The sequence below is a fragment of the Pelodiscus sinensis genome, chromosome 4, assembly GCF_052426305.1.
Source record: "Pelodiscus sinensis isolate ZL-2025 chromosome 4, ASM5242630v1, whole genome shotgun sequence".
In the NCBI taxonomy this organism is placed as follows: Eukaryota; Metazoa; Chordata; order Testudines; family Trionychidae; genus Pelodiscus; species Pelodiscus sinensis.
In genome coordinates, this window is record NC_143055.1 from 15,726,030 (window position 1) to 15,748,401 (window position 22,372).

General features: G+C 38.4%; 1 protein-coding gene across 6 annotated transcripts in view; it reads left to right on the top strand.

The window, feature by feature from the left end:
• Positions 1-22,372, top strand: part of UVSSA (UV stimulated scaffold protein A) — a 91,232-nt gene that overhangs the window by 21,876 nt on the left and 46,984 nt on the right. For all 6 annotated transcript variants that reach the window (XM_075930914.2, XM_075930915.2, XM_075930917.2 and 3 more), the window contains one exon: positions 13,247-13,349. In XM_075930914.2, coding sequence (XP_075787029.2) covers positions 13,247-13,349 — 103 coding nt within the window. The remainder of the gene's footprint in view (positions 1-13,246; positions 13,350-22,372) is intronic.

Consider the following 22,372-nt stretch of genomic DNA (forward strand, 5'->3'; position numbering starts at 1 on the left):
GTTCCTGTGAGGCCAGGGAAAGTAATCTTGTGGGGGCAGGAACAGAGGGTGGCAGCCATGCCCCTCCCTCACCACTGTCTTCAGGGTGAAAGAGTTCCCTTAAGGCAGGCAGATCTCTAACTCAGGCCGAGATGGAGTTCTTATAACAAATTAAGCGAATAGAAGCAGGAGACGGGGAGAAGCAAAAGCAAGTAGAAATGGAAAATGAAGCACTTGGAAGCAGAAATGGAGATAAAGCAGTCAGAAGTTGAAATGGAGAAAACTAAGCAGCTAACACTCCAACTTCACTGACTAACCACCCTGCTCTAACTAATGTTCTCCAGCCCAGGAAATACCCTGTGTACCAGGTAGGAGATGATGTAGAGACCTTCTTAGAAAGTTTTGAAAGAGCCTGTCTTGGGTACAGCAACTAAGGACGCCAGTACATTGTGGAGCTGAGATCACGATTCGGTGGACCCCTAACACAGTGGCAGTTGAAATGCCTAGGGAAGACATGAAAGACTATGAACTTTTTAAACAAAGGATCATACTTAGGATGGGGCTCACTGCTGAACTTGCCTGTCGCCGCTTCAGAGCCTTAAGGTAGAAAATGAGTATGACAGTGCCCCAAATTTCCAATGAGATTAAAAGGAATTCAATTTTTTTTTTAATATGGAGATATAGAACTGGAAGGGACCTTGAGAGGACATCAAGTCCAGTCCCCTGCCCTCACGGCAGGACCCAGTACTATCCCTGACAGATTTTGCCCCAGATCCTCAAATGGCCCTGTGACGGGGCAGCGCCCGCGCCCCACACTAACCCGGCGCTGGCCCCGGAGTGCTGGAAGGACCGGGAGCCGACCAACCCCCGTGGCGCCAGAAGGTGCAGGCGCCCCGGTGGAGCGGTGCCACCCGGCGGGGGAGGCAGCCCCGCCCAGCCACGAGAGACTTCATCACGGCGGGACGCCCAAAAGGAGGGCCGCCGCCAGCCAGAGGGAGGAGGAGAGCAGCAGGACGCTGGGCGGCCAGAGGCACCTCGGGCCGGACAGAGGCACCTCGGGCCTCTGCTGCAGGGACCTTGGGACCAAGCCGTCACGGCGGCTCGGCGAGGGATGTAGGAAGCGACCCAGGGTAGGGTGCTGGAGCCCAGGGGGTTGGTGTGTTTAGGGGACTCCCTCCCCCACCAACCAGGGCTGGGGACAGAATTCCCCAGACCTTAAGGCCCTGAGTCGGGGCTTGGAGTGAGTGTGGGCCCGAGCCCCCCCCACCTCTCCACGCCGGTGCAGACGCCATTAAGACCCTGATAGCGACGGACCAACCTTGCCGGACCCGGGGCAGGGCATAGGGGTGATCGGGGAGCACGAGGGGAAGAGACCTTGGGTGTGGGAAGATGGAGGGGGTGGAGGCCCTGCGCGGCCCGGGGAAGGGTCACACTGATGCCACGCCCCTCCACAGGCCCCCTGAAGGGTTAAACTCACAACCCTGGGTTTAGCCGGCCAATGCTCAAACCAGTGAGCTGTCCCTTCCTCCCCCCCCCAGCATGCGTGGGTACCAGGAGCAAATGTCAAGACTTGTGAATGTAAGACTGGGAATATGGGCAAGACATTTTCACTGGAAGGCTTGAGATTCCTTCCTATCTCCTTAGCATAAGAAAGCAAGCTCTAATATTTGTTCAAAGGCTTTGTATTTACTTAGGCTTTTTTTGAAATGTGGGTTGGATGATCAGGCTTTAATTTTTCTATTCTGTTGAGTAGTATAAATCTTGAAAATTTTAATAACAATTAAGAAATATTTGATAGGCACACAAAATAACTAGAATTACAAATAAAATGTTTGATCTTCATAGATTATGTGTGTCATTAACATACTGTGTGGTTTGGATTAAATAAACATAATGTAAAATTATAATTATTTTACAGTTATAATTATTTTTTCAAATAAATATGAGAGAGCACTTAACCTTCATAATTTCAAAACTGGAAACGGGTGTGTGTGTTTGGGGGGGGAGAACATGAATGAGAATATGAGTTCTTCTTTCTCCTCAATTTTAGCCTTTGTGTAATGATTTATGTATCTGAGACCCTCCCTTTTTTTTCTTCCATCTCAGTTTTCAGAAAGACCATTTTTCTCTTGGTATAACTGATACTTAAAATTAAAAGTGACATAAAATTGCATAGTCCTTGAAACAGGACTTCCTTTTCTAGTGTTTCATTTTTTTCTTTCAGAGCTGGATGATAGGAGTATAGATTATACCTTGTATTGCATATAATTCTGCCGGCCTGTTGTTTATTATTTTAAAAATCTTGTCATGCAGACCTAATCCTGAATTGTTACAGGTCGCCACTGTGATGACCTCTGATCATCTGGCCACACAATGCAGTTTTGTGCATCTTTTAAATAGTGTATAAAATAAAGTTCCCTCTGCCATTAAATTAACCTTTGTTAATTATTTAAGTTTCGCAAGGCTAAGACGTTGTCTCACTGAATTCCTTTCTGAATATTGAGTAGTGTGCTCCAAAGGTAGTATATATAATTTTGCTCCCCATCCACACATTTGGTATGCTATTGCTGCTGCTTAAAATAAAGTTCGCTCTGAAAGGTTGGATGATAATGTACATAAAATGTATTTACAGAGATCAGCACTGATAATTAGCTATGTGTATATTTACAAAAATCCAATAGCAATAAGAGGAGTGATGATTAAAAACTAATACTTTAAATATAGTGTGTGTATACTAAACTTTGATCTAAACACTCAGTACTTTCATCCAATCACCTAATGGGCATGAGACTTTGCTTCCACTTCAGGCCAAACCTCTTTGTACCATTTTTATTCCTGTTAGGAAACTTTCTGCAATGTGCATCCTGAATGTTGGCTTGCACCCATTAAAAGCAATGACAAAGCTTCCACTGACTTCAGTGGACAGGTTAACCTCCCTGTGAGGTGTCTTTGTTAACTGGCATGGGCTAGCCTTATATTTTTCTTAGGTCTTTTAAATCTCCCAGACACTGGTGTGTAAAGTCACATCACTGTACATTTTCTAGTAAGGTGGCTTGATTGTTAGAATTGAACACTAATAATAGAACATTAATCCCAATATTAATAATTTGATTATCTCATTTATAGGCATGCAAGAACAGCAGATAGTAGTAACAAATTAAAAATTGATATCTGTAGTTGCACAATGTATGCATAAATATAACAGTCAAAGTCTTTTGTATTTTAATTTACTGATTATTATTTATAATCACTGACATACATTGTGGTGTGTCGTTTTAAAAAGGTTTTAATGACATGAATTTGGAATAATCTAAACAATAGGTAAGTAGAATGGAATAAGTGCTAGCAAGGCCTTGCATATCATTTACCGCCACTGAGCTTTTTGTATTGTATCTTGTTTTAGAAAAGAAAGTAGAAATGGAAAAGTGGTATCTTCTTTTAAAAAAAAAAAAAAAAAAAAAAAAAAAGGTCTTTGGGTAAGGTTTTTTTCCTCCTTTTTCTCGGCCTGTAGAGCTGTTTCCTTTGAGTAACAAAGGAATAAGAATAAATATTAAGAACCTTATAAATATAAACTTTTTAAAAAACCTGTGGGGCCTTGAAAATTAGGTCCATTGAAACTAAAACAATCCAGGCTACTTAACCAGTGTTTCATGATGCTGGAAATCTTAGAAATTTCTCCAGTAGAGACTAAAAATATCTCCTTGTCCTGGACAGCTTTGAGTTATCAGGTCTAAAACAGGACTAGGAGTGAATCTAACCAGCCTTAGACTTCATATACCTGCAACTTTAAATACCTGTTATTATCTGATGCAGACTAAGTGGCAAAGATGAAAACATTGTAGAATATTAATGTGTAATCATAACTAAAAATGACTGTAAAAGTGACACCACTTTACTTCGTGCTCCTTGGATATTTAATCAGATCTGCTGATCAAGACTGCTAGCAGGGCAGGGCAAAGGGGGCAACTTCACTAGGGTCCAGTGATTTAAAAGGGCCTGGGATTGGGCAGTATCCAGAGTCCCGAGCCCTTTAAATTGCTGCCGGAGTGCTGGGTGACGTCCAAGCAACTCTGAGGACTGGCTCCACTCAGCCCTTCTCCTTTCGGGAACATGGATCTGCCCCTTTCCCCACCTTGCCCAGGCTCCTGGCAAGTCCGTCAGATCCCCTGCTGCTGACTGACTTCAGTGGAATGAATTTTACTACATGAGCAAATCCTTCTCTGAGTACTATAAGATGTACCTTTGCCTGGATGTAATGAAGCTTGTTTTCCAGGAGTGGGGGACTCCCCAGATAGACTTTTGTGACATGGCACAATGGGAAGTATTACCAGGTTTTTTTTCCTTCAAGCTCACAGGCCTGGGTCTCTCACTTCCTTTTCCCATGGACAAGTCACCTGTATTATTTGTTCCCTCCTATCCAGCTCATGTACAAAGTCCTGCTAAAGATCAAACGGGACCAACCACTGGTTGTCCTAAGAACTCCAGCATGGCCCCACCAACATTCATTTGCCATTCTGCTGCATCTCTTCATAGTATCCCTGGTCCTATTCCCTCTACCTGCAGGCCTGATTTTTTGAGACCACAGTCATCGGCTCCCTCCACCTGACTGCCTGGAAATCTCTATGGCAGAACCCCAGAAAACTATTCTGATCAAAGCATGTCCATGAGGTCCTTTTGGGGGAAAAAGAAAGCCCTCCTAGGCCTCATAACTTGAAAAACAGAAATGGTTCTCCATCTCATCATCCCAGCAGGTGTCTTACCTATGTGATTATCACTGCTATTGATTTTTGAGTACCTCCTGTACTTGAAACAGCAGGACTTATCTAATTCATCATTGAAGTTCACTTGGCTGCTATCTTGGCTTTTCATCCTTGAGTGGATGGCTGATTTGTTTTCTCAAACAATAAGTCTAGACATTTCCATAAGGACCTAGAGAGGTTGTACCCCAGGTGTGAAAACTTGTTCTTATCAAGGCTTGCAGTCCCACTGCCCCATCCACTTAAGCTGCTGATAGTATATTTCCTGGTATATGTTTCCTGGAAAGTGACCTTCTTAGTGGCCCTTACTTTAGCCAGAAGGATCTCGGAGATCTGTGCTCTCACTTCAGCACCATTATACAACTGTGTTCTTTTAAAGATAAAGTTTAGTTGCATCCTAAACGGGGAGGGGAAGAGGGAGGGGAAGGGAGATCAGGGGAGGCTGCCATGAAGCAGCCTCTGTCTGCAGGCTGTCCAAGTTCCCCATGGACAGAGGTTGCTCCACCAAGCAGCCTCTGTCTGTGACGAGCCTGGGCCTGCTGTGGACAGAGGCTGGTCCTCAGCAGTCGTCTCTATATGTGGGTAGTTTGGACACCTTCCCCTCCTGCCCCCCCGCACCCTAGCCGTGGACAGGGGCTGCTGCCAGGGACCAGCCTCTGTCCACAGGCTGCCACACACCGCAGCTGCTTCGCAACAGCCTCTCCTCCCTTCCCTCAGCATAATATGAGCGGTGTGTTGCAGACATTGTTGTACCTTTAGCTTTACAGCTAGGTTTGAAGTGTATCCCCTTAAACATCCATTTTCAATTCTTGAGCAATTTGAAACCATTTGGAAATGCCCTTTTCTTACTGTCTTGTATCAAGTTGCCCAGATTTGCCTGCTTACTATTGAGCAAATAAAATGGAAAAGGAACAAGCAGGAATGTTTTTGCTAATGGTGTTTGGCTATTCTCAGATATAATTTGCAGTGATTTGAATTTGTATTCAAACCTGTGCTTTACCTCTCAGAAATGTAGCTTTTTAATAGCACTAAATAAATATGCTACAGTCATCAAAGGAAAAATCAAACATGATTTTGAAATGACAACATTTAAACATTCATATTTCTTTTTGACACATTTTAGAGAAAGACTTTCCCATATAAATATGTTTTGAGGATTCTGTTTCACTGTCAGTTATTTTTAAAAGGTTTTTACATTAGCTGTGCGTGTGCGTATTATACAAAACATCCCTGATCCTCAGTTACCATTATTTAATTTATATTTTATGTTGTGCTTGTGGCTGTATACAAAATGTTTCTTTAAGTTGTGTGTTCAAATGGGTTCCACTATGATAAGTATTATAGTTTCTTGGCCAAAATCTTCTGACCTCTAGAAAAAATGTCTAGTTGGCTGTGAGTAGATGCACATGAGATATTGGTATGGTGGTATAATTTGCAAGATCTTCCAGAGAGAGTATTAGCATATAAATAGCAGATGCAATGACGACCATCACAGCTGAGTACATTTAATTTTTAGTTTATAAGATAGAATGGGTTTTTAAATGCATAGCCATCAAGCCTGCTGAAAGACAAATGAAGTTTAGAGTTCACTTGTCTGAGGATGCCTTACATCATTTTGTTTAAAAAAAAAAAGGGGGGGGGGACAAACACATAAAACAGAACACAAGTGATTTCTAGGATGAGAAGTAATTGAGATTGCAAACCAAGTTAATTAGACCATACAAAATGTATTTAATGGGCCCAGCTGTAGTTTGCAAGTGGTGTTTTAGTAAGTAGATACAGCTTCTTTAGATGTTATATCTTTCCTTTCGTTTATAAAATGAGTATCTCCTCTACATCTAGTTTTATAAACTGATTGCATTATATATTTTAGAAATTGTATTGCTTGTTTAACTATGAATGCAGAGATTCAATTTTCTAAATCCTCTTAATAGAATGTAGCATCAATATAAAACTGAGAAAAGTACCAAAGGCTTCATATTTTGCAAAGTATGGGGTGTTGGTTTTTTTTTGAATTTGTATAGTTTATTAGTATTTATAGAATCATAGAATACTAGAACTGGAAAGGACCTCGAGAGGTCATCAAGTCCAGTCCCCTACATTTACAGCAGGACCGAGCATCATCTAGATCAGTGTTTCTTAACCTTTTTTTTTATAAAGTACCCCTTTAAAAAAAAAAAAAAAAAAAAGTACTCCCAGTACCTAGAGTTTTCAGACACACACAATTTTTTTCTACTATTGTAACACATTTGTTTAAACAACTTAAGTGTAGGTGGTGATATTTTTGGGTGTAAAAAGTACAAAAATAATAAAGCGCTATAAAACTTAAAACAAAAATTCAGTTTTTCCAAGTTTCAGTTGTGTTGATGTACCTCCCCAGACTTCTCTTCAGTACCCCTAAGGGTACTTGTACCACTGGTTGAGAAACACTGATCTAGATCATCCCTTATAGATGCTAGACCTTTAAATCATTTTTGTTATACTTCTGTGGACCTTCTCCAATTTTTCCACATCTTGCTTGAAATGTGATGCCCAGAACTGGACACAGTACTCCAACTGAGGCCTAATCAGCGCAGAGTAGAGTAGAAGAATTACTTCTCATGTCTTGCTCATAACATTCCTATTAATGCAGCACAGAATCATGTTAGCTTTTTTGCAACAGCGTCACACTGTTGACTCATATTTAGCTTGTGGTCCACTATGACATCTACCGTAGGTCCCTTTCTGCAGTACTACTTTCTAGACATTCGCTTCCCATTCTCTATGTGTGAAACTGATTGTTCCTTCCTAAGTGGAGTACTTTGCATTTGTCCTTTATTAAACTTCATCCTATTTACCTTGGACCATTTCTTCAGTTTGTCCAGAGGATAAATGATTAATGCATGTAACTGGATGGGTGATTATAATAAAATATATTAACACGTTGGATGCACGGTAGGGCATAGGCTGAAAAGTAGAGAAGAATAATGATGAGATTTCTGCTAGCCCACTACATCTTGTTTTGGCCTTTTATTTTGTAAAAGAGGCTGCAGGAAGGAAGCATCTGTTTTAGTTTTTTTCCCTGCTAGAGACGGTCTGAGTGCACTTACCTAACTGCCTACGTAAGTCAGCACGGCTTTAACTTACTGTTATTGCACGTGCAGTAGAATTGACAAGACATCCATTTTTCTATGTCATTTTTAACATTCTGAACAGATATAGTAGGAAATGTATCGTATCATATGTGCAGGTTGTTCCTTTTTGCACTATTTCCATTATGAAAAAAAGTGTTTGGCCTATGAACTTGAATGTTGTCTTCACTGAAACCAACACTATTCTGGAATGGAAGTTTTATTCAGGAATTCAGTCATTTTAGAAAAATGCTACTTTATCACTTGAATATCTTTTATTTTAAATGTATATTAATGTAGTACTCACAAGATGAACTGACAATATTAATTTGAAATAATTTATTTTTTTCACAGAACATTTATATCCTTAGCAATGACAATAAAAACATTCCTGTGCTTCCTCTTAAGCATATGCTACCTCTATATTTGAAGGACTATCTTGTAGTGTAAGAATAGGTAGTTTACTGTCCATTACCCTTCAGATCAGGTACTATGTTCATACTGCCTACGAGTACTTCCAACAAGGATGCCAGTTGTAATGCTGGCTTTTGTGATGTGGTCTCTTCTCAACAGAGAACTAGTTGAGAGTACAACTATTTTACCTCATTCACTGTACATCTGTTGTCCAGTAACCACTTTTGGTGGCTACTGACCTTAATGAGATTTAAATTCTGTGGCCTAGAAGGGAAAAGCTGTATGTTTCAGGATCTACCACCTGAGTTATTTTATATTTCCATTCAGATATTGAGGAGCACAAGAGGTAGTAGCACACAGATTTCTGATCTGCATGCATCAACATTTGGTAACTTATCAGTTTTGTTTGATTTACCATGTTTGGATTTTCTTAAAACATCTAAACTTGTCTGCCATGAATTCCAAAACACACACATTTTAGTAAATTGCATCATTTAAAATGCTAATTTAAATGTGTATCCTTGTGAACTAATTTGATTTGTGGTCATTTGAATCTACCATTAAGAAATTAATCCAATTAAAACTAGTTGCCAAAATGTACAAACCTTATTACAAAAAAAGTGGCCGAGCAACGCTAGAGTGATTCACATTTTATAAAGCATTCGTGCTCTTCGATCGGGGAGCAGTGAAAGATCTGTATGGAATAAATGCACCTAGCTGGTGCCGGGGAAGTGGAATTTATATCAATGACTTCTCTGACTAGAGTAATGTTGCTGAGGAGTTCTCATCAGACTGAGTCAATTGTAATGGAATGGAAGGAGAACAAAAATGCATAAAAGGGATTATATAGATGTAATTAATTTTCTTCATTCTACTGATATTTTACATAGTAACTAGTTAATAGTCCCTCACAACTTCTGAATTCTAACAGGGATTAACCTCGCTACATATTTGAGAACTAAAAGAGAGAGAGAGGTGCTTATTTAAAATTATATTAAAAATAAATAGGTCATGTCTGTTCAGAGGGGAAAAAGAGGCTTAATTCCTGATAGTTAGCTAAGAAGATAAATATTTTTTTCAGGAAAACTAAATGTAATAAAAGTCCCCATTGAAATTGAAGGGTGCAAACAATAAGCATAATATTTTATGAAAATGACCCCCATATTTAAAATCTGGCATTATGTTATGCATTGTAGCACCAAGTCCACATCTACCTTTTAGAAAATTAAAACACATAAATTCTGTTTAGTGTTTGATATGCACTGCACTAGCTGAAAGCCATAATGCCCCTAAAACCTTGGGTTGCTTTTCACCTTTCATAAATTCCTGGGTAGATTCTATACAAAAAATAATTTTCAGCTCCGTGGCTCATTGTTATTCAAACTTGATTGATCGTCGTCATTTACTCAGTGAGGAAGTTAAGTGCTCCTGTCATTTCTGAAGAGTATAATTGGGACGTTTCACAGGTCAGCGGTAGTGACAGGTTTCCCTTTTGATTAGTGTTAGACTGATAACAAAAATTACAGTTTCCTATGATTAATGTTTCCTATAGAACCTAAATGCACAGTTCATGGAATATACCTAAACGAAGTGAATTTGCATCTGATTATGTCTTTTCACATCAGGGCTTTTTGTGTAACTCAAAGTTTTTGAGATTATCCAGGTATACAAGGATGTTACTACTCATTCAGTTTAAGTCAGCCATGTGTGATAGACAGGTTGTTTGGTGAAGTCTCTTCATAGCTATATAGAGTATATGAAACAAAACATGGTAGGAGGGGAAATGTAGTTAAGTACTGTGTCCTGAAGTCTAGCCCAGGTATTGCAATATTTATAATGTATGTAAGAATTTGAACTAACACCTGTCCAGTATTCTAAACAAAATATTGTGGATTATTTCCCTCCTTCCTAAACTTGCTTCAGTTAGTGATTTTCTGCACTTTTTGCACTGGCCAGTTTTTAATCAAAAGCACAAAAGTCCACTGGATTTATTTTCCCCTTAGACGTAACAATTAAATAAATCTGTGGTAGTTCCTATTTTATTTTTGATGTTTCACATTTTGCAGAAACAGTTTTTAGACTGAGACAATCCATAACAAATTTCAGTTTAGTGTAGTTTGTTGAATCTGAATTGGAAATAAGAACTGAGAATAGTATGTTTGACACAATCATATATCTTAACAGGACAAACAGGCAGCTCTAATGATAAAGGAAAACTAATTTGCTCTCATCTGCTAAGTTGCTTTTAACAAGTAGAAAAGAAAAAAATAGATCTTTCAAGCCACAATGCTAACAAACTAGTTCCTTTTCAGTCTCCCAACTGCTCATATTGTGCTGAAAGCAAAACTCTACAATATTTCTTTGTAAAGGCCAACTGAAAGGTCTTCTAAAAGCTTGAAGTTTCAAAATTGATGTGCCTCTTTGGTAATTGACTGACCCAGTCTCTTGGGGTGTTCCTGATTAGCTGTAGAGCGCTTGACCCTTTTTATGTTGGAACTGTAGTTTGCCTTTGAGTCTGGGCCAAGAGAGGTCAGAAGCAGCATGTGTCTGTGTTGGTTACACCAGGCCAGGGATGAACTGCTGCTTTCCTTAAGATGAGGAGAAACGATTGCAGTGGGACCTGCAAAGTAATTTAAAACTCAGAGCCCTCCAGCATGCCTATAGCGTGGCAACTTTGCTGATGATGTGGTACTGATGATGTGGCCAATGGGACATCCATGGTTATAGCTACACACTGTTGACTTCAGGGCTGGTTTCAAAGAAGTTTCTGAGAATTACTATTAAACAACAAAAATAAGGAGGGAAAGAAAGGCACTGTTTGGTAATGATGCACTTGATAATCTACTGTCCTTTTGGACTTTTTAAAACTACAGTGTTCTGTGGAAAGTGTCAATTGAGAAACAAAGAAATCATCCTGTAAATTTCACTTACTGAAGGGTAAATTGCAGTGTCAGTAGCAGCTGAATGTTTTGTGTTTAGAAATGAGCTTCATTGTAGCATATAAGCAATGCTGATTAAGAAGTTTTGCTGAAGTTGTTGATTTTAAATATACTCACTAAAGTTTGGTTTCCAGGGGTTTTATTTGTCTTCAAAATCTCAGTTATGATTTAGACTGAGGAACTCAAGTGTGCAGCTGTGACACACGATTAGATTAGTGAATTACATTGGTAAAATTCTGCTGCAGGGTAAAATTGCTGCGTCCTCCTTTCCTTGCTTCTTCCTCCTTTCCTATCTACAACTAGTAGTTGATATGAATACCTGCATGAGAGAGCAAGATAGACTATTTTCCTTAGAGGCTAATATATTTATTAGGGCATGAGATAAGTGCAGTGGGAAGGAAATTAAAAGGGATAATACTGTACATGATTGGGGGAAAAATGATAGGTGAACTAATCACCTACTTCTCTGTTCCTTTTATTTACTTCAGGGAACTTTGAATAGGTGTGATTGAGTTCTGTGGTAAGACTGTTCTTTTGATGGATTCTTTGAATTGTTTTCCAAACTCATAAAAGCACATGGCAAAACTACAATAACTCATTCATTCTGTGAGATGGAAATCTGTTGAAATCTCCCAAAATTGGGCAAGAGAAATAAAGTAAAATACTAATGATTGGCAGCATTGCTGTATTCTTAAGAGAATACCTAGGATTTGGGGATTTTACAAGTTTCCATACAAATTCTCATTAAACAAGGGACAGATGGTGTTTGCCCAGGTTGTGGAGTCTCATTGACGTGCTAATGGCAAAAATTTGCTAAAATGAAATTTAGGAAGCTGGTTGCCCCTATTGTGCATTAGTTGCTTTGATTGCTTGATAGAACTGCATTTTTAACTTTCAACTGCTCATAAATAGTCCATTAGATGTATACAATTGACTATACACATATATTTTAAAAATCCCAATAATTTCAGTTCCTAGGATTCTACATAGTAATGTTTGCAACCTAATGATGTAATTGTTTCCTTTCTTATAAATAAGATATTTATGTATTACAAGTGCTTTTCCTTTAAAGCTGCTGTCAAAAAGTAAATACAGTGGAATCCCATTTAATTGAATTCCACTTAATCAAGCCACAGTCCTATATCCCAGTCTCCCATATTTACTGCAGACTTCACTGCAGTCTGGGTTCCCGGACTGATACGCATTGAAGGTCCTTGGTCTGCTGAAAATAATTGTTTCTAATGTTGCCTGGATTCTTTATGTAATCGTGCATCTCCAAAACAAAGTGATGCAAACAATATACCTGCTGGATTTTCAGAATGAGGTTGTATTAGTTTGAACATAGCTCATTTAAAATTGTTTGGCCAGTATCCTCAAAATAGGGGAAACCATAGCAAATGTTGATGCCCTCTGTAGATCCAGGATCTCTGGGGACTATTTTTATTTGTATAATATAAAACAAATATAATTTGATAATTCTGCCTCAATAAGTCACAGAATAGACTCCAGTTCTGCAGAGTAGTACTACAGTAAAATGGCGCATGGCATTAAAGCAAGTTTGAATGGTTTTGATTTTATGAAAATCGAGGTTGCCAACACATCCTTTGCTCATTCTATTTGGCCTGTTGTATGTGTTGGGGATGGGTAGACAGTAGACAATCTTACATTATGTGTGCTGAATGAGCTGAACCAACAAAACTAGGAAAGGCAGAAACAAAGCTATCACTTGCTCATTAAGTCAAGATCTTAATGTTGTTTTATCATTTTTTTTTAATTTTAGGATTTCATACTTTCTCAGACTTCACCAACTCTGTGTCTTTTAATGGATGAGAGAACCTTTAAAGAAGATCTCTCTTAGGGACTGAAGATGGCTTTAGAGCTGAAATGTTAAACAAGGGGTCTAATCTTAGATTGTGATTAAATACATAATTAGGGAAATACTTTTGGCTCAGAAGAGCCTCAGTAGTGGGCTGTCTTACTGTCAGCTAATATTTTCAATATGTAGCAGAGAAAATAGTCTCATTTTCTGAATTTTTTTTTTCTGGAGATGAAAGTCTCTGATAATGAAGAAGATGAAGATGAATTTGTGGAGGTCCCTGAGAAGGAAGGTTATGAACCCCACATTCCGGACCACCTGCGTAAGGAATATGGTGAGTTTGCCCAGCTGTGAAAAGCTTTATCCCTGCATGTTACTGCTGCAGTAAAGTAAATAAACAGCCATTATGAAGTAATAAAGTGATCAGTGGTGTGGGTAATCTCTCTGACTGCTGTGAGGAAGTCATTACATAGATAGGGGAGCAGCGATTGGCTCTAGATAAACAAATACTTTCTAGTAGAAGAAGCAACTGGGACCAGGAGTTTTTCACTCAACCATGTTCCACTATACTTTAGAGACAGAAGCCGGTCTGTGCATGTGTGCTAAAGAGGGATATTTATTCAGAATTGGGTGGTAGAAGAGTATAACTGTAAACAGCCATTGCTAAGAATTACTGAGGATAGTTTGCTGAAGCAGGATAGGACTTTGTGCTGCTCACTGCACTAATAGCAGGTACACAGCCATTTAACCCCTCCTTTCCCCATTGAGGACAGTTAAATGTTGCCCACAACCTAGCTTCTCTCTCCAATGTGAGTGTCAGTGTAATAAAAGGTTAAGTGAAGCTCAACCTCTCAGTGCTTTGTTGTAGTTCCATTAAGAAAATCCTAGATGACAGACAAAATAAAATCTTGGTTTTGTCTCTTTCATTTAAATTTATTATCCCTCTTCCCCAAACACATTCTAGAGCTTTTTGAAATCAGTGAATACGTGTAAAGTGTATCTATAAAGTTGACAGGTGAGTTACTGGAAAAAGTTGATCTAAAACAATTAAATTCCATTACATTAGTCCTTGTCTTTCCTAGGTAATGCTTAGTAAATGTCTGGAGTTTTACTTCTCTGTAACATTGTGCATTTTAAACCTCGGAAGCTTTTGGTATAGAGCGGAATACTACCATCAGGTAAAAGTTGCAAATCCTTGACAGCATACGAAGTTTTTTTGTTCATGCTACAAATTACTGTTGACTGAGGATGTGTCTAAACTATACCCCTCTGTCGGCAGAGGGATGTAAATTAGACATATCAAAAGCGCAAATGAAGCAGGGATTTAAATATCCCGTGCTTCATTTGCATAATGGCGGCCGCCACTTTTTTCGAAACAGGGCTTTTCGAAAAAACCTGGCAGTTTAGATGGGGCATTTTCAACAGAAATGCCCCATTTTGAAAGATCCTGTACTCTTCAGGATCTTTCGAAATGGGGTATTTCTGTCGAAAATGCCCCTTCTAAACTGCTGGGTTTTTTTCGAAAAGCCCCGTTTAAATCCCTTTTTCATTTGCACTTTCGATGTGTCTAAGTTGCATCCCTCTGCTGACAGAGCGATGTAGTTTTAGATACACCCTGACTAAAAATTGTGCTGTTACCCAGAACATGTTATGTGAGTGTAGGATGTTTTTACACTTCTCATGTCATTTTTTTAAATCTATGTGATTTGAGCTATATGGAAGTCAATATGCAGCTTTTTAATATAGAAATCCAGATCTTTTTCTCTTTAGTAACACAGTAAAAGCTTTGATATCCGACCTGTCGGTATATAGGGAGGATACTACTTAGTAAAAAAACTCCAATTAAGAGTTATACTTACCAATGGAATACCTATTTTGAAAGAATTAGAATACAATACAATGAATAAAATATAAAACAGTATTTGGGTACTCATCAGTCCAGTAGTAGTATTGCTCTGAGGAACAGTTAGTTTCTTCAAGCACTTAAGCATATATCTGTAAAGTTTTCTATGCTGTAGGTTATATTATAACATTACATATAACTATGGGCAGTGCATGACATGCACCAAAATCACTAAAACTACAGTGAACATAATTTGATTTCCCCTTGATTCAGTAGGCACATCAGGATATTGCATTGCCTCATGGTCTTTTTTTATCAACATCAGTTATCATTGTAGATGTAGAAGGTGTAGGAGATTAGGCTGAATTTGTAATGACCTATGACATACTCTGGAAGCTGCTTTTTTAAAAATAAATCCCTGATATCAGCTTGCTCACATGTCTTCTGCCTCTTTTGCATAAAAGTAGCATGCAGAATGTGCAATTGCATAACCTCCTGGGCAGTATATTAGTCCCGTTACTAGATTAAAGATTTGAATTAAGAGATATCAGCAGTGCCAGTTTAATAGAGCTTTCTTGTTGGTAAAGTGCTGATAACACCGCTTTTACTGTATTAATATGTGTTCATATATAAATCAAGGAAGTGGCAAGTAGAGTACTCTTGTACTTTTGACTCTCTCTTACCACTTAGATTGACTACAGTGTGTAGAAGGCCAATAGTAAAGTTAGTCTGCTTGTCTGCAGTAGTTAATGAAATCCACTCAAGGAGCCCTCAGAATATCAAGTCATACTAGTTCCTCAAAATCAGGTGATTATTATTATTAATTATTTATATTACAGCAGTGTCCAGAGGCCTCAAACAAGATCACTAGTTCTTTATTGTACTAACAAACATGTATGAAGGTGCAGGCCCTACCTTGGAGAGCTCACAGTCCTAAAACCAGCAGTATATGAAGGTTGGCAAGGGGAAGATAATCAAATATGTTTTTATATCTGTCTATATAACTGAAAACTGCATCTGTTCCACCGAGTTCAAATTTTGTTGGGTTTATATTTTTAATCAAAAAAATTCTAAAAATTAAATCTCCTAGTGATATGGTTCACTTTTTCTGAATCAGAAGGGATATGATCAAAAACAGTATATAGTCACTAAAGGGTCAAGTTAGTATGGTCTAATTTTTTAGAAGTATTTAACCATGGCTGTGTTCAGTGTTGCAACACCTATATCTCATTTTAAAAAGAAATTTAGGCACTTAGAAGAAGCCAAAATCCCATTATCAGTTGATAGGATTTAAACCTTTAAGTGCCTACATCACTTTTGAAAATGAGACATAGGCTGCCAAATCAGTTAGGTGTTACAATTCTGAGCACATCAGCACCTAAATACCATTAGAATCTGTGCCTAAAAGAGTAAATCATGTGCATAATAAATCTCTCTGATCTTGGGAGATTCAACCGTTTTAAAGGGTTAAATATTTAACTAAATATAGATGTTTGTTTTTTCAAGAGACAAAGTCAAAATTGTTCTTGGTGAACTCTATTAAAAGCAATTGAATTATCCCAACTTTATACAGCTGAAGTGTTCTTTTGCTAGCTTTTTTAAAATTAATGTGAAATGCTTTGCATATAGGAAATAATGGAATTTTATATCTCAGTTCAAAAGTCGTTAAATGTCTGGAGTCTCTGAACTACAGTATATTACACTTTCAGTTTTAAATACACCCTTGCTGTTCTTTAAAGTCTGAGTAATGTAAAGGTTCCCCCACCCTTTGCACCTGAATAAATGATGAAAGTTGAACAGCTCCTCAAATTAACATTTTATGTTATGTAATAAAATAAAGATGCAGTACACAAACACTGAAATTTATAAAACGGTAATCTAAATGTCACATATCAGAAAGTCAGTCCGTTCTCTTTCATTTCTCTTTTGGGGAAAATGAAAGTCTTTATCAGTAAAATAGTGATAGAAATGTAGCCGTGTTAGTCTGGGGTAGCTGAAGCAAAATGCAGGACAATGTAGCACTTTAAAGACTAACAAGATGGTTTATTAGATCATGAACTTTCGTGGGCCAGACCCACTTCCTCATATCAAATAGTGGAAGAAAATAGTCACAACCATATATACCAAAGGATACAATTAAAAAAAATTGTAATTAAAATTTTTTTTAATTGTATCCTTTGGTATATATGGTTGTGACTATTTTCTTCCACTATTTGATCTGAGGAAGTGGGTCTGGCCCACGAAAGCTCATCATCTAATAAACCATCTTGTTAGTCTTTAAAGTGCTACATTGTCCTGCCTTTTGCTTTACCAGTAAATTCAGTAAATTCAAATACTGTTTTTTATTACAAATGTATATGTTGTTGTTGTACTGAAATGTAAAAAGTTTGTGCCAAGGAAAAAAATACTTTGGAAAGAGTATAAAAATATAAATGTTGCAACCCCCAAAAGTTTCAATAATATTTAATGGGCCAGACAAAGCACTGTATTTTATTATGGAACCATAGGATTGGGGGGAGAAACGAACAAGTCAATTTGAATCGCCATTTGAAAGATGAAATGTAAATTTGTTAAAAGAATTTAGATGATTAGGTAACTGAAGTGTGAAGATATAACCCATTAGGGGTGTCATGCCAAATTAGCATTACCAGACTTTTAACGACCTCCCATTTGTACAATCCCTATTTACACTTGCACCTGATGTCTGTCGTGGGACAAGGTGCCAGCCATTTTATAGTATATCAGAGTCATTCTAAAGGTACTATTATTAAAAGAAAGATGTCAGATACTTATATAATAGGACACCTGAGATTGTGTTCATCTAGAAAAGGCACACAAGATCAAATGAACAGGAATCAATACAGACAATACAAGTATAAATTTATTATAATAGGCTTTGATTGGGGCTATTGATTAATTGCAGTTAACTCATGGGATTAACTAAAAATATTTGCAATTAAAAAACTAATCATGATTTAATCGTACAGTTAAACAATAGAATACAAATTGAAATGTATTAAATATTTTTGGATGTCTTTCTACATTTTCAACTATATTGATTTCAGTTACAACAGAGAATATGAAGTATACACTGCTTACTTATAATATTTTATTGCAAATATTTACAATATAAAAAGATAAAGAAAAGAACTAGTATTTTTCAATTAATCTCGTACAAGTACTATAATACAATCTCTTTATTGTGAAAGCAGCTTACAAATGTGTATATATATTTTTGTTACATAACTGTACTCAAAAACAAACCAATGTAAAACTTTAGTCTACAAGTCCACTCAGTCCAATCATTCAGAAAAACAAGTTTGTTTACTTTATGGGAAATAATGCTGCCCATTTCTTATTTACAATGTCATCAGAAAGTGAGAAGAGGTGTTGACATGGAATGTTTGTAGCCTGCATTGTAAGATATATATACATGCCTGATATGCTAAAAATTCATATGCCCCTTCACACTTTGGTCATGCTGCATGCTGGTGCTTCATTTAAATTTCTCTCCTGCTCTGTTTTTCCTGCCTTCTGTTATACATTTCATGTTATAGTAATCTCGGATGATGACTCAACATGTTTATTTTAAGAACATTTTCACTGCAGATCTGACAATGCAAAAAAGGTAATGATGTAAGATTTCTAAAGATAGCTACAGCATTTGACCCCAGGTTCAAGGATCTGAAGTGCCTTCCAAAATTTGAGAGGAATGAGGTGTTGAGTGTGCTTTCAGAAGTCTTTAAAGAGCAAATCCTCTGATATGGATACTAAAGAACATGAGGAACAAAAAAAAAATCAACCTCCTGCTGACTCAGAGATGATGAAAATGCGTGTGGTGGTACATACTGCATTGGATTTTTACCAAACAGATGTCCTCTGGAATAATGGTTGAAGCATGAAGGGACATACGAATCTTTAGTTCATCTGGCATGTAAATATCTTGTGATTCCAGCTGCAACAGTACCATCCAAATACCCATTCTCACTTTTAGGTAAATAGTATGAACAAGAAGTGGATAGCATTATTTCCTGCAAATGTTAGCAAACTTGTTTGAGCAATTGACTGAACAAGAAATAGGTCTGAGTGGATTTTTAGGCTCTAAAGTTTTACACTGTTTTCTGTTTGAATGCAGTTATTTTTTGTACATAATTCAGTGTTTGTAAGTTAACTTTCATGATAAGATTGCACTACAGTACTTATTAGGTGAATTAGCAAAAGAAAATTATATTTTCGCTTTTTACAGTGTAAATATTTGTAACCAAACTAAATGTAAAGTGAGCACTATATACTTTTTCTGTGTTGTAGTTGATATCAAAGGTATTTGAAAATGTAGAAAACACCCATAATATTTAAATAAATGGTATTCTATTATTAACAATGCAAGTAATCACTATTAATTTGTTAAATCACTTGACAGCCTTAGTTTTAATACTTTGCATAGAAAATACTATTACTGCTTTTGACTTATATTTTTTCTTCCCTGAATGTAATACTGCTGGAGTGCTGCTAATAAAGTAAAAGTTGGGGCTTTACTGATTTAAAGCAATTCTGGTCTTCTGTATTGCATAATGTGATGTTTCTGGGACAGACTAAGGCCATGTCTACAGTACAAAATTACATTGATCTGAATTACATCAGCGTACAATCACTGCATTTATTAAATCACTTGCATGTATGCACAATTTGGTTCCTTGTGTCAGTGGTGCACGTCCTTACCAGAAGGGCGTGTATCGATGCAGAGTGCAATACAGGTAGTAATCTCACTGCATAACTTGCCACCTTAGACTCATAGGTTTGGAAGAGACTCACGAGATTGTCGAGTTAAACCCCCTGCTAAAAGCGGAACTAATCCCAAATAAATAGTCCCAGTCAGGCTTTATTAATCTGGGACTTAAAAATCTCTATAGATGGATATTCCACTGCCTCCCTAATAATCAAGTCCAGTGCTTCACCACCTTCCTAGTGAAATAGTTTTTCCTAATATCCAATCTATACCTCCTCCACTGCAACTTGAGACCATTGTTCCTCATTCTGTCATCTGTCACTGCTTGAGAATAGCCTCTCTCCATCCTATTTGGAATCCCCCTTCAGGTGGTTAAAGGCTGCTATCAAATCCCCCCTGATCCTTCTCTTCTGTAGACTAAATAAGCCCAAATCTCTCAGCCTCTCCTCATAAGTCATGTGCTTCAGCCCCCTAATCATTGGAGAGGATCCCTCGACTGGACTCTCTCCAGTGCATTCTCATCCTTTCTATAATGGAAACCCCCAGAATGGGATGCCATATTCCAGATCTGGCCTCACCAGTGCTGAATAAAGGAAAATAATCATTTTCCTGGATCTGCTTGCAATGCTTCTATTAATGTACCCCAATATGCCATAGCCGCCTTGGTTACAAGGGTACATTATTAATTCATATCCAGCTTCTCATTCACTGTAATCTCAGGTCCTTTTCTGCCAAGCTGCTGCTTAGCCAGTCAGTCCCCAGCCTGTAACAGTGCTTGGGATTCTTCCTTCTCAAGTGCAGGACTCTGCACTTGTCCTTGTTGAACCTCATCAGTTTTCTTTTGGCCCAATCCTCTAATTTGTCTAGATTACTTTGGAACCTATCTTTACTCTTCTGCATATCTCTCTATCTATCTTGGTATCTTCCACAAACTTGCTGCGGGTGCAATCTGTCCCTTCATCCAAATCATTAATAAAGATGTTGAATAAAAACTGTCCCAAAGCAGTCCTTGGGGCACTTGGCTTGATACTGACCGTCAACCAAACATCAAGCTTTTTGATCATTACCCATGGAGCCTATCTAGCCAGCTTTCTGTCCACTTTCTAGACCATTTATCCAGTCCATACTTCTTTAACTTGCTGACAGAAAAACTATAGGAGACCGTATCAAAAGCTTTGCTAAAGTCAAGGTATATCACATTCATTGCCTTCCCCATATCCATAGCCAGTTAGCCTATCATAAAAGTCAATCAGGTTGGTCAGGCACGAATTGATCTTGGTGAATCCATGTTGACTATTCCTGATCACTTTCCTCTCTCCCCACTTTCTAGCACAGAGTCTTTCGTGAAGTTCTTTCAGTGCTTGATAGGGCCAAAACTAGTGACTGGGAGCATGGGGTCAACTTTCATAGTTCAGTTTCTCCATTCAATAATTTCATCATCAGCCCAAAATATTTTGAGCTTTTTTCAAAATCCCATACACTTTCCTTTGATTTGTCCTTTTCATATTTGTTCATTTTTTTTAATTGTATCCTTTGGTGTATATGGTTGTGACTACTTTCTTCCACTATTTGATCTGAGGAAGTGGGTCTGGCCCACGAAAGCTCATCATCTAATAAACCATCTTGTTAGTCTTTAAAGTGCTACATTGTCCTGCATTTTGCTCCATACACTTTCGTGACTCTCCTTGCTGTCTACCATCTCTGACAGAAGCATAGAGCCTACAGAACTCTGCACTATTGTCATGAGCATTGCAAGCACAGAGCACCTGACCCTCCAGTATATGCAGACAAGGAGGAAGCCACATTGAAGAAGACAATTCTGTGGAGGCTAGATTGATAAGAGACATAGGAAAAAAAACAATTCAAGATTGTTGGCAGCACCTACGGAATATCTGCAGTAGCGGTTGTGGGCCCAAGAGAGAAGCATAGTCTTGTGGGCTCTCACACTGTCAAGTAAGTTTGGGATGATTAGCAGTGGATGCAGAATTTTCAGATACGTAAGGCCACATTCGTGGGTCTGCAAGATGAACTTGCCCCAGACCTCAATCACAGGTGCAGCAAAATAAGAAATGCACTGACTGTGGAGAAGAGAGGCACTTGTGCCTCCAGATTGCTACCAGTCAGTTGGGAATTATTTTGAAGTCAGGAAATCCACTGCAGTAGCCATTGCCATGCAAGTGAGCCGGGCCATTAATTGCCTTCTGCATTATAGGACTGTGAAATTGGGCAATGTGCAAGACATAATGCAGGGGTAGGGAATCTTTTGAGTCACGGGCCACTGACTCTCAGAAAAATCAGTTGGGGGCACACAAGTAAGAAGGGGGAAAAGCCATACCCTCATTGACATGGCCCCTGACTGTGAAGGAGAAAGACACTCCCCATATTCTCCTTGCATACCAGAACGTGGGGAAGGGGGAGACCCAGTTTAGTAGATTTTGGGTGCTCCAGCCCCATGGTGGAGTAGAGGAAGGCTGGAATGCCAGTGCAGTCTCCCCAGTGCTGGTGGGAATCATGAGGCTTGGGAACCGGATCTAGGCAATCGGGAGGGCTACAGCTGGCCCTGGCCCTGAGGTTCCCCACCCCTGACGTAGTGAATGATTTTGCAGCAACGGCATGATAGGCGTGCATAGACCTGTTTTAGCATCAGAGCATTTTTTGCCAGAGTACATCAACAGAGAGAATGCTTTTCTATGGTTCTGCAAGTGCTTTTGAATCACTATGAACACTTTGCAGACATCAGTGTGGGCTGGCTAGGGAAGGTGCATGCCACATTCATCTTTAAGAATAT